Below are 13,469 nucleotides of genomic sequence, written 5' to 3'. Positions count from 1 at the left end.
GCAGCCGCGTACATTCTGTGCTTATCTCCTGATTGCCTCATATTCTCTTGTGCTTGATTTAACTTTGAGTTGTTTCATTTATCATGACCCCAGAGTGAACAGATTGGCTGCTCATGTTGCCAGTAAGAGGCCATATCAAGTGACTGACTTGGTAATAAAATAAAAAGGATTCAGGACCGTGAAGGTGGAAAATGAGTTTGAAAAAAGTGATGGGAGCTGGAAAAGGACCCGGGTCACCCAGAGCAGTGGAACCAGCACACCCACACAGCACGTGGTGTCACAGCCGAAGCAAAACGTCTTGCTTAATGTCTATAAAATAACGACTCGGACAATAAGAAAATGGCTCACCCCAAACATGAGAGCCGATGGTCTAGGCACACAGATTAAGTTACCTAAAATGACATGGTTCTTCACAAAAGAAAGTTGGGGGTGCATCTAGTAGGTGGATACAGATAGGTGGGAAATCTTTTCTAGAAGGGGAGATTTGACTACTCTGGGGCCCTCATATGAATGTAATCATATAGCACTTGTCTTTTTGTGATTGGTTTACTTCACTAACCATAATATTTTCAAGAAACCTTTTTTTTTTTTTTTTTTTAAGTACTGGGCATGGAACCCAGGGGCATTCTACCTCCAAGCTACACCCTCAGCCCTATTTTTTATTGTTTATTTTGAAACAGTGTCTCATTGAGTTGCAAAGGGCCATACTAAGTAGAAGTTGAGGTTGTCTTTGAACCACCATTTTCCTGTCTCAGCCTCCTAAATGCTGGGATTACAAGCGTGAGCCATCATGCCCAGCTAGGAAAACATGTTTTTTAAAGGGAGTGTTTGATGCATGTAAATGTATTGTCTTTAATCTTTTACTATTTTATTTTATGCTCGTTGTATATCATCTCCAAATCATGTGGAAAAACTTGAACCCTTAAACACTACCCTGGTGGGAATGTAAAGTGGTGTAGTCACTTTAAAAACTGTTTGGCAGCCGGGCGTGGTGGCACACATGTAATCCCCACGCTTGGGAGGTGGAAACAGGAGGATCGCGCAGGTTCGAAGCCAGCTGCGCTGGCTTAAGAGACCCTGTTTCCAAATAAAATATAAAAAATAAGTCTGGGAGTGTAGCCCGGAGGTAGAAGGGTTCCATCCCCAGTACCACCAAAACAGTCAAGCGAACAAAAAAAACTGTTTTGCAAAAGACATAATCCCAGTACTTGGGAGGCTGAGACTGGAGGATCATAGGTTCGGTGGACAGCCTCAGCAAGTAGTCTCATTAACTTAGTGAGACCCCGTTTTAAAATAAAAATTTAAAAAATAGGGTTGGGGTTTTAGCGCAGGGGTAGAATGCCCTGGGCTCAGTCTCCAGTACCACAAAAACAAAACAAAAATCCCCAAAACTATTTTACAGTTCTTGGAATGACTTAATAGTGATAAATGTCCACACAAACTTTTTAGACTTCTTAGTATATATGATATTATTTGCTTTCTTTTCTCTTTGGAGATTTTGAAGTCAGCACCCTACTTTTAATTTATTCTTCTTTCTGTAGTTCCCTCTAGGTCATGAATATAAATATGACAGGAACTACATCACACTATAAGCAGACAATTTTGTTTTGCCCACTATTTCTTTTACTTCATATTCTATTTCTGTAGAATTTCAGAATAACTGTTATTACTAAATTATCATCTTTACATTATATAAAACTAATTACACAGTCTGTTAAGAGCGTAGACTCTGGAATCAGACTGCCAGTTTGAATCACAACCGTGTTGCTTAAAGCTCTGTGACTTCAGTGAAGTTACTTCACCATTTTGTGCCTCAGTTGTCTCACTTGCAACAGGAGGATATTACCTGCCTCGTTGCTAGGATTAAATATATGAATATATTTTATGTACTCAGAATAGAACCTGGTACATAGTATGTGCTATAAAAGAGCTGGCTGCAGTTATTATTATCACCATTATCATTGAGATTTGTATTATCTTAAAGACATATTCTTTTTGGTCAACTCTGGATTTTTTTGTTAGTTTCTTCTTCACTAATAGCATTTTTATAATGATCTTAGGACTTTCTTAAAGTCTTGTCTTAAATTATGTCTCTTGTACCTCTTTTTTTTTCCAATACTAGGGATTGAATTTAGGGGCACTCTACCTCCAAGCTATACCCCAAGCCCTATTTTTTATTTTTTATTTTGAAACAGGGTCTCACTAAGTTGGGAAGAGTCTCACTAAGTAGCTGAGGCTGGCCATTAACCTGTGCTCCTCCTATCTCAGCCTCCCAAGTACTGGGATTACAAGGTACTAATCAGATTCATTAACTCTATTTTGTCATGTCAGTTAACATATTCTTCCATCCATGGCTTATTTTATTTAGACCCATTGAATGGAAGGGCATTGGATGATACCTTCTACAGTATTTTTTAAATTTTATTTTATTGGTATACTATAGTCTCATCATAATGTGGATCAAGTTGACAATGGCATATGTTCACGCAGTACTTTTACAATATTTTCATTTTAAATGAGAGAAAACTGAAGTCAGAGAGGTTGTTTGCCTCTAGGCTTTTGTTTATTTTCTTTCGTTTTAAGGTTAGGAGCAAGGTCTTATTAATTTTTGTATGCTTAACTAAGAACAATTTCTTGAGCATTTTAAGTACTCAGAACTATTTGTTGTCTGATGAGTGATAGAAACCAGATACATCGGTACTCTGTTCTACTGATTTTAAGTTTGCGTTAATGACAGTCTTAAAAGAAGTCCCAAACTAAAAAGAAGCTGGGGAGTATTGAGGGGGGGGCAGTGTGGAAAGGTTCATTAAGTCACAGCTAGGAGTAAGAAGTTCTAGTGTGCTGTCCTACAGTGCGGTGACTGGATTGCAGTTATGTGATACATACATCAAAAATCTATAAGAAAGTATTTTGAATAGTTTTGCCTTAATGAAGTGATAAGTACATGAAGAGATTGGTAAGTTTAACCTGATAAATATCACATGGACCCCCACTGATATGTATAAGTTTTGTGCCTTTATGTATCAGTTAAAAATAAATTTTAAAAATCATGTCCTAATTCATGTTTTCAAGAATTTTTAGCTTCTAAAGGGCCTTTATACACACTAGGAAATCTTTGTTAAAGCGCCTTGGAAACTCAAACCTAAATTGGGAGTGGCCAGGTTGGTTAAGTGTCCAGTTCACTGAAAGAACCTAGTGGAGACCACATCTTGTAAGATTCACCTTTAGATGCTCAGTGTCATGAACTCCATGAATATTGCCTGTAAATGGACTCTAAGGACGTTAGGAAACCTTTGTAAAGAGCTTTGGAAAAAGAACTTAGTAGAGTATTGACAGGAAAAAATACTAAGGTAATTTCATTTTCAAGCATTTGTTAAAATGCTGAAGTGTCTACATTTTAAGTGCTTTGGTTATTTAGGGAGTTTAATATCACTTTAAATTTACTGAATACTTGCTTATATGTCAGATAATATGCTTGAGGGGTTTTTTGTTTTTTATTTGTTTGGTTGGGTTTGGTGATACTGGGGTTCCTGGAAACCCTTCTACATCCGGGCTACACTCCCAGACCTATTTTTATACTTTTTTATTTGGAAACAAGGTCTCTTAAGCCAGCGCGGCTGGCTTCGAATCTATGCGATCCTCCTGTCACTGCCTCCTAAGTGCGGGGATTACAAGTGTGCGCCACCACGCCCGGCTACATTGTCTTATTTAATCTTTCCAATATCCCTGTGAGTTGGTGGTAATCCCATTTTAATGATCTTATATAAAAATAAACTATAAAAAATAATTAGGGCCCAAAATGACTAAATAATATACCAAGGCTCAAATAGTGGATAAGATATAGAACTCACTTTCAAGCTGATTCTGTTGACAGAAAGCCAGTGTTCTTTATTTAGTAGAATTTTGTATTTTTGAACATAGAAAACCAGAAATATATATTGCTTTTGTTAATAACAGTAGCAGCATTTCACTGTTATCTTCCATGTTGACTACTTTTGTCTGTATAAATATGTAATATTTATAAAATTATATATATACTCTAACCTATATAAATCTGCTTTTTTTTGTTATTTTGTTTGCAGTACTGGGGATGGAACCCAGGGTGTAATGCATGCTAGATAAGTACTCTACCACAAGCTACAGTCCAAGCCCACTTCATACTTTTTACCCCCATGGTACTGGGGATTGAATCGTGCCTCTCAGCTATTCTCCCAGACCTATTAATAATAATAATAATAATAATAATTATTATTATTATTATTATTATTATTGTTATTTGGAAACAAGGTCTCTTAAGCCAGCATGGCTGGCTTAATAATAATAATTATTATTATTATTATTTTACAGGTCTGTGGATGGAACCCAGGGGCATTCTACCTCAGAGCTACACCCCTGCCCTATTTTTTTCTTTATTCTTTATTTTGAAGTAGGGTCTCACTGAGTTGCAAAGGGCCTCACTAAGTAGCTGAGGCTGTCTGCAAACCATGATCCTCTGGTCTCAGCCTCCCGAATGCTGGGATTACAAGCATGCACCACCATGCCCAATTTATTATTTATTTTGAAATAGGGTCTAGCTAAGTTGCAGAGGATCTTGCTGAGTTGCTGAGGCTGGCTTTGAATGTACAATCCTCCTGTCCCAGCCTCCCAAGTATACTGGGATTACAGGTGTGTGCCACCACACCCAGCTACTACACTTTTTTTTTTTTTTTTCCCCCTTGCGGGTCTGGGGATGGAACTCAGGGGCAGTCGACCTCTGAGCTACACACCCTGCCCAATTTTTTATTCTTTATTTTGAAACAGGGTCTCACTAAGTTGTGGAGAGCCTCACTAAGTAGCTGAGGCTGTCTGTGAACCACGATCCTCCGGTCTCAGCCTCCTGAATGCTGGGATTACAAGTGTGCACCATCACGCTGGGCCATACACACATTTTTAAAGCATACTGAAACATAGGATTTCTAATTTGTATAAGTTATACAGGTTTCTGTTAACACTAGGACTGTACTTTTCTTTTATCTACCAATATGGTACCTGTGAAGTGGCAATATGGTAATGGCTATCATATTCTCGTTCTCTCAGAGTAAGCAAATGTTAATTTTAGAATGCATTCATTATTATATGTTATATAATCTGACCTTTTTTTTTCTTTCTTTCTTTCTTGTTAGCAACTTGAATTGGTGGAACCAAGTGGCTGGATTCATGTTCCCCTAACTGATAATCATAAAAAGCCAACTCGCACATTCATGATACAGATTGCTGTCCTAGCCAATCACCAAAATGGAAGAGACACCCACATGAGACAGATTAAAATATACACACCTGTGGAAGAGAGCTCTATTGGTAAATTTCCTAGATGTACAACTATTGATTTCATGATGTATCGTTCAATAAGGTGACTTTAAAATGAAACAAAAGTAATGAAACGTGTCTTTGTTTTGTCCTGTCATTTACATACTACGTTGGGTATCTGTATGGAAAAAAGCATCAGTTATTTTGCAATTTTGTATATATTGAAAAGTATTTTAACTTTGATAAATAAATAATTTTGAGTCATATTGTCTGTTTTCTTTAACATGTAATGAAACTCACATATTTTACATTACTCAAAATGAATTTAAAGCCAACATTTTATTTTCCCTTATCAAAAAATCTAGTTTCACTGAAAATTTCAAGAAGTATATAATTTATTTACTCAACTAGGTGATTTTTTTTAACACAGTGATTATTGCGTACTTGGGAACAAAACTATATTTTACCAATATACATTATCTTTAACAATAATTATATTATTATTTAAAATTATTATTATTAAAAATAATTGTTTTTCTATTTACTTTTACCCAGAAGATTTTTCAAATACTGGATCTTTTTACAAACAGGTATCAAAATGTACTTATAATTAGGTGTTTGCTAAGAACCAATATGATTTGGGGAAATGATTAATTACCTCCATGCAATGCTGTACTGTAGTTAGTTTCTGTTTTGTGTCTTCCATGTCGCCCTTCATGGGGATAGTATGTCCTGTGAAAATGTTGAGTATATAAAAATGTTCTTTATAAAAAATTTTAAAGAAACATATCAAAGCATGCCCTCTATGGCTTAAATAAATAATTTAATTCCATATTACTTTATACTCCTATAGCTCTTACTTTAGGGGGGCATGGTTATTTAGCCATAAAACTTACCTGATTTGTTTCTGTTTAGGAAAGATTACTTGGTGGTTTATGCATTGCTAGGCAGAAGTCTAAAATAAAAGTTTCTAAAGTAAGAGTTTCTTATTCTCAGAGTACTATTTACTTAGATACCATTGAAAAATGGTTTTACTTTTCCTCTCATCAAAAATTGCTTGGTAGCCGGGCGTGGTGGCGCACGCTTGTAATCTCCGCGCTTGGGGAGCGGAGACAGGAGGATTGCGCAGGTTTGTAGCCAGCCTCACTGGCATAAGAGACCCTGTTTCCAAATAAAAATATAAAAATGGGTCTGGGAGTATAGCCCAGAGATAGAAGGGTTTCCAGGAACCCCAGTACCACCAAAAAAAAAAAAAAATTGCTTGGCGTGGTGGCCCATGCCTCTAATCCTGGTACTTGGGAGGCTGAGACAGGAGGATCATAGGTTCAAGGTCATTCTCAGCAACTTAGACCCTCAACAATGTAGGACCTGTTTTAAAATGAAAAATAAAAAGGGCTGGGGGCATAGCTTGAAGGTAGGATCCCTCTGGTTTCAATCTCCAATACCACAAAAAAACAAATGATAACAAAAACTTATTGTTACAACTGCTGTTGTAAAAAGGAAAATCTAATTAAAAAATGAGTGAAGGTGTTGGGATGTAGCTCAGTGGCAAAATGCCTGCTTTGCAGGTGTGGTGCTCTGGGTTTGATCCCTGGTTCCAAAAAGACCAAAAAAAAAAAAAAAACCCTTTACAAAAATGAGTAAGGCCAGGCACAGTATTACAGGTCTGTAATCCCAGTACTTAGGAGGCTGAGACAGGAGGATTGCAAGATTGAGATCTTGTTTCAAAATAAATTAGTAAAATAGGGTAGGGGAATAGAATATTTATGCAGTTACTTCATCCAGTAAGACTTGTGACCCAGCCATTCTACATGTTTGCCTAAGAAAAGAGCATATACTCATACAAAGATTTGTACATGAATGGTCACACCAGCTTTGTTTGTAATACAGGTAGGTATCCTAATGCTTAATCAGAAGCTCAGGTTTTGGAATATTTACACATACAGGAGATACCTTGGGAATGGGAATCCTAGTTTCTAGACACAATTCATTTTTGTTTCATGTATACCTTATACAAATACCTTGAAGGTCATTTATGCAATATTTTAGTGTGCCTGCATTTGACTGTCAGGTGTGAAATTGTCTGCTATGGCATCACATCTGTGCTTAGAAAGGGGAGTGTTTCAGATTTTCACAAATAACCCAAATCTAGACCAACAGGAGAATGTATAAAGAATTTGCAATATATGCATAGAATGAAATACTACAAGCTGAGTGAACATTTTCTATATGCAACAAAATGGATGAATTCCCAAAGCAATAATTATGTTAAGAGACAGAAGCTGCACAAAAAATAATACATTCTCATGATTTCATTTTTTTTAATTTCAGAAAATACAAGCATCTAAAATGACTGAAAGTAGGTCAGTGGTTCTGTAGGGTAGGGGGAGGGGAGAAATGAAGGATGGACTATTTTGGTCGATGACGGGAATGCTCATAATCCTGAAAGTTTTAACAATGGTTTTAGAAGTATGTATACATGTCAGCTAGACATGGTGGCTCACACTTGTAATCCCAGCATTTGGGGGGCTAAGACAAGAGGGATCCGGGTTCGCAGACAGCCTCAGCTACTTAGTGAGGCCCTCCATAACTCAGACCCTGTTTCAAAATAAAGAATAAAAAATAGGGCTGGGGGTGTAGCTCGGAGGTAGAATTCTCCTGAGTTCCATCCCAGTACCACACACAAAAAAAGTCTCCAGGACTTTTTTTTTTTTTTTTAGTCTCCTAGAGAAATATGAAATCTTTAACAGCCAGGCATGGTGGCACACACTTATAATCCCAGTACTTGGGAGGCTGAGACGGGAGGATCTCAGGCTCATGGCCAGCCTCAGCTACTTACTGATACCCTCTGCAACTTAGTGAAACCCTATTTCAAAAGGAAGAATAAAAAATAGAGCTGGGAGTATAACTCAGAGGTAGAATGCCCCTGGGTTCAATCCACAGTACTGCAAAAAAAAAAAAAAAGTGTGTATATACTTTTATTGGCTGGTGCATTATAATCTCACATCATAGTGATGACACAGGCATGAGAAGGGGGTTTAGGGAAGAGTGGCATGCTATGGAGGGAGAACTAATTTAAAGTTCTTAACTAGAAAAATATTGGTTCATCACATATTATGTTTAATTGAATTTTAGGTTATTAGTTATAATTTATCAATTAGGTTTTTAAAATTCAAACTTATAAAATTATTACTTTAAGGCATTAGGGAATATAATTCATGTTGTCATGGTTATATGTGGACATTTTGGCTTTGTAGATCTTTTTTTGTGTGTTTGTGGTACTGGGGATTGAACCCAGAGGCATTCTACCTCCAGGTTATACCCCCAGCCCTATTTTTTATTCTTTATTTTGAAACAGGGTCTCACTAAATTACAGAGGGCTCACTAAATAGCTGAGGCTGGCCACAACCGGATATCCTCCTGTCTCAGCCTCCCAAGTGCGAGGATTACAAGTGTGCGCCACCATGCCCAGGTTTTGTAGATCTTTTAAACCAAGATTATCTTGTTTTGCCTACGTCATCCTGGCTTTCCTGACTTTTGCTCTGAGTCCACAAAGCCGATGTGGGCAAATTCTTGCAGTATAAAGCTCCTTACCAACTCGCTCCCAGGAAGCCCTGTGCTTCAGGGATGGACACTTAATGTCCAGTTGGATCCAGGAAACCTTGGAGAGAGGAGGAGGAGGGCAGAAGCCTGTGGGATTCTTTGTTAATTATCCATGGTGATGGTGTACTCTTACCAGGAAGAATCTCATGCCCCACTGGAGAACCCTACCCTACAAGTCTAAGAAAATATTTGTAATCCATGGCAAGTTTACATGAAAAGTTATTCTTAATACTATTAACCCATCTTTTAAAAAATTTTATGTGAAAGGGCCCTCACTTTATTCCATGACCACATCCACCCCATTGTTGGTCTTCTCTCTTCTGGTACAGAAAATCAACTTGTTATTTTGCAAGCAAGCAAACTTAACAATTCGACCTTTTTAGAACTGTTCTGTCTGCTTGTAAAATTTTTTCCAGGTGATTATTTATTTCAGGAAATGGTATCTAACATTATCTTGATTGAAGCGCTAGCATTTACAATCTCAGTCAAAATGACTTTTTACTTTGGAACCCTCGGCGTTTCACCGATGTAGGTCTGTGATCACCAAAAAATGTTCTGCTATGTGTTCACTTTTCCAGCTTTGGGAGCAAATTACTGTTCTCTCCCTGTGGTCCTAGAAATAATTCTCCAAATTGTTTTTATAGACCGTACTCAGAGACCAGCTCTCCTCTGTACCCTGGCATTCATGTGTAGCGGGAGATCCAGCTTTTAACAGATCATTTCCTGTTATTACTACAGCAGTATCAAAGTACTGATCACTTACCAAGAAGCAGAGTATCCAGAAAACTGAAGCAGAGGTCAGCCAGCTCTTTGTTTTTCAGCTGTTAAAATTTATAAGAATCACATGTTAAGTGGATATAAAGATGAAATGGGTGAGCGTAGCCTTGGTAACAAGGTGATAAATTATCCCAGTATGAAGTTATGACATGATCAGGTATTTACCAAGGATAATAGGAAGGGATTTTACTGTTAATTAATAAAGTGCCAGGAGCTAATAGGAAGTGTGTGTGTGTGTGTGTGTGTGTGTGTGTGTGTGTGTGTTAGTTACTGGGGGTTGATCTCAGGAGTACTCTACCTTCGAGCTACACCCCTAGCCCTATTTTTCTTTTTTAATTTTGAAACAGGGTCTAAGTTGCTGAGACTAGTCTTGAATCTGTGATCCTCCTGTTTCAGCCTCCCAATACTGAGATTACAGATGTGTGCCATTGTGCCTGGCTAAAAGTGTGCTGTACGTTTTATAAATATTTACTGAAAAGGGAGCATAATCTAAAATGCCAATCTTTAATTATAAGGGCATTTGATTATTCATCTCTATTAAATAAACAAGAAGCTTGCAGCTCTGTGATCTGTTGTATTATATACAGTTTCCCAGAGGAAAATATTGCATCTTTTTTCAGATAATCACATTTTATAGAATGCTTTAAATCCTGTGTAGAGTGCAAATAAGAAAATGTTTCCTACTCAAAAAGAACTCACAGTCTAGCTGAGAGTAATGACCAGGAACACAGAAATATTTACAAATACTAGGTGTGAGGTGATAAGTAAAACAAATGATAATTGTTATATATGTGTATGTATATATGTATGTATTTATTTATTTTTATTTCTATTTTATTTTTTTTTGCTGGTCTGGGGATGGGACCCAAGGGAATTCTACCTCTGAGCTACACCCCCTGCCCTATTTTTTTTATTCTTTATTTTGAAACAGGGTCTCACTAAGTTACAGAGGGCCTCACTAAGTCGCTGAGGCTGTCCACGAACCACAGTCTTCCGGTCATCCACACCCAGTGTAGTTAGCAAGGTTCTTACTGGAGAGAGAAATTCATGTATGTAGAGGTATCTGAAGAGGTGTCCTTTTATACAGAGTCAAGGTTCTTTATAGGTTGAGAAATGGAACGGAATGAAGATGAAGGACAAAAGAACACCTGCCTACCTAATAGCACGTTGGTGGATGAGTTTGGAGTCTTAGCCACGTCGAGCTTCTCATCACTAGTCTCAGACTCATAGCATAGCTGGTATTGATGGGAATTCAGCCACATATTCTTTATTATTTTTTTTTTTTTGTTATAGTGGTGGTGGTACTGGAGACTGCAGCAGGGGCAGCCTCTGAGCTACACTCCCAGCCCTATTATTAATTAACTAATTTACTTATTTATTTAATGTGTGACAGTAGGTATTAAATTCAGGGTCTTTCTACTTCTGAGCTAAACACCAACCTTTTGTTTATGTTGGTTTTGGAACATAGTCACGCTAGGTTGCCAAGACTCTCGCTAAGTGGCTGAGGCTGGCCTCGGACCTGCATTCCTCCTGTCTCAGCCTCTCAAGTACTAGGATTACAGGCATGCACCACTATGTCTTTCTATGCATACACTATGTCTTTCTATGCATACAAATCAGATGACTTTGCCTTCTCAGAGATGGAGTAAAAGAGTGGAAAGAAACTCAGGGAAAGAAATTAATCCTTTTTCCAATTGGAATCATTGTGAGTGGGGAAGAAGTGTTCCTAGATTGACTGGTTGGTTCCACAATGCTTTGCAGATGGAGATACAGTAGAGAGCGATGACCTGGGAGTACATTTGGGGCAGAGAAAACTAAGCACACTTGTGGGGCTGCTTTATTTAGAGTACATCAGTGTGTTAAGTGTAACAGACTTGAGGATATGAGGAAGAGTAGGGCAGGGTGGGTAGAGTTTAGTTTACCTGTTATGTATCAAGGAGCTGTAGTTTTATAGCCATTTCCTTATATAATTCTTCAGTTTCTATGCATATAAATCAATTTATCCTTAGAAAGATGATGTGGAGGAGAAGAACTGTATGGGTAGTCTGTCACACACCACCAAAAAAGAAAAGACTGGAATAATAACTATATTTTATAGGCAATAATTTTATGTAGATACAAATACACAGTCAATACTCGCTGTCTATAAATTATCTATGGCTGGTACACTGAGAGAGCTATCAAAGGTAGCTGGGGGTGATGAGTGAGATAGAAATCTGTGCTTTTCCAAAGGCTTTTCCCAAGAGGATGTGAGTTCAGGAAAATGTCCACCCCATCTTGATTTATTGTTCCATGTCTATCTTTTCAGAGGCTTAGATAATAAATAATGAAATTCTTGGGAAAATTCACATGTAAGCCAGGCCATCAGAAATCATGCACATTAGCCAGGCATGGTGGCACACACTTGTAATCCCAGCATGTGGGAGGCTGAGACAGGAGGATCGTGGTTCGTAGACAGCCTCAGATACTTAGGCCCTTGCAACTTAGTGAGACCCTGCCTCAAAATAAAGAGTAAAAAATTGGCCTGGGAGTGTAGCTCAGAGGTAGAATGCCCCTGGGTTCAATCCCCAGCACAAAGAGAGAGAGAGAGAGAGAGAGAGAGAGAGAGAGAGAGAGAGAGAGAGAGAGAGAGAAAGAGAGAAGAGAAGAGAAGAGGAGAGGAGAGGAGAGGAGAGAAGAGAAGAGGAGGGGCGGGGCGGGCGGGAGAAAGCATGAACATTTCAAAAAATGGCTCTCAAAGTTTCTCACAAAAGTATTTGCACTCTTGGAATGTGGCATGTTGTGCATTGAAACAGAATTGTTGGTTAGGAGCACAACTTGGTTCTTTGGGGGCCAATTTAGGCTTCTCTCAAACCTAATTACATTTTTTGATTCAAGATAAGAAATCTTCCTTTTAAAACTGAAGAAATCTTTGAAATAGTATTATTTGTACTACAATCCTTTTCCATGGGCTGTCAACTGAAGCATGAAATACATTAGCAATATAAAACATTAATATAGTATGGTTTCTTGAGTAATATTAACCATTTTGCATATGCTCTTTATGTAATATAATGGTTTGGATTTAGTGCCCCCCTTCCCCTAAAGGAAACCAGATAGCAATGTTGAAAGCGGGCTTGGTTGCTAAGGCAGGGCCTTGGGGGATGTCCTTGGGGGCTACATATGGCTCTCCTCCTCCTGCTGTCTCTCTACTTCTGGCCTCCATGAGGTGAGAATGGAGCCCTTACTCTCTCCCTCTCTCTGCTTTTCATCCCCATACCTTGAGCTCCACAGACACAGGCCTCACGTGGACAGAACCCTCAAATCTCCAACAATCATGAGCAAATAAGTCTTTTTTCCTATAAGGTGTGTGGTCAGTCTTTTTGAATTATAGTAGTGAGAATACTGACTAAGACATGTAGCTAGTGAATATAATAACATTATTTTAATGGAAATGTTTTGTATGTGAATAGTTTTCAATTTATTACTTTCAATCTGAAAGGAAGTAATTTGGTAGTAAAGAAATTATATGAAAACTTGAGATCTATCTACATAGCCAGTTTTGTCTGTATGTACATACATATGTGTGTACATGTTTAGCATAACATATTTACAGTGAAGTCACTGACACCAGCTCAGTGAAGTAGACCAAAGTAGACAATCATGTAGATGCCAAAGATTAAACTCCTAAGTACGTGTAATGCTGTGTGTGTGTGTGTGCGTGTGTGCGTGTGTGTGTGTGTGTGTGTGTGTGTGTGTGTGTGTGTAACTGGGGATTGAACCCAGGAACATTCTACCTCTAAGCTACACTCCCAGCCCTATTT

The 13,469-nt window shown here is 38.1% G+C and overlaps 1 protein-coding gene across 2 annotated transcripts in view; it reads left to right on the top strand.

The window, feature by feature from the left end:
- Positions 1 to 5,454, top strand: part of ANAPC10 (anaphase promoting complex subunit 10) — a gene marked incomplete at its 5' end in the record, with an annotated part of 68,195 nt that extends 62,741 nt beyond the window's left edge. Inside the window, one exon of one of the 2 annotated variants that reach the window (XM_080698051.1) lies at positions 5,163 to 5,454. In XM_080698051.1, the coding sequence (XP_080554177.1) occupies positions 5,163 to 5,393 (231 nt within the window). In that variant the 3' untranslated portion in view covers positions 5,394 to 5,454. The remainder of the gene's footprint in view (positions 1 to 5,162) is intronic. The other variant, XM_080698052.1, reaches the window with a different exon arrangement.
- Positions 5,455 to 13,469: the final 8,015 nt, after the last annotated feature.

The sequence above is a fragment of the Muscardinus avellanarius genome (genome assembly GCF_963383645.1).
Source record: "Muscardinus avellanarius genome assembly, chromosome: 6".
Taxonomy (NCBI): domain Eukaryota; kingdom Metazoa; phylum Chordata; class Mammalia; order Rodentia; family Gliridae; genus Muscardinus; species Muscardinus avellanarius.
This window is presented reverse-complemented; position numbering and strand designations above follow the sequence as displayed.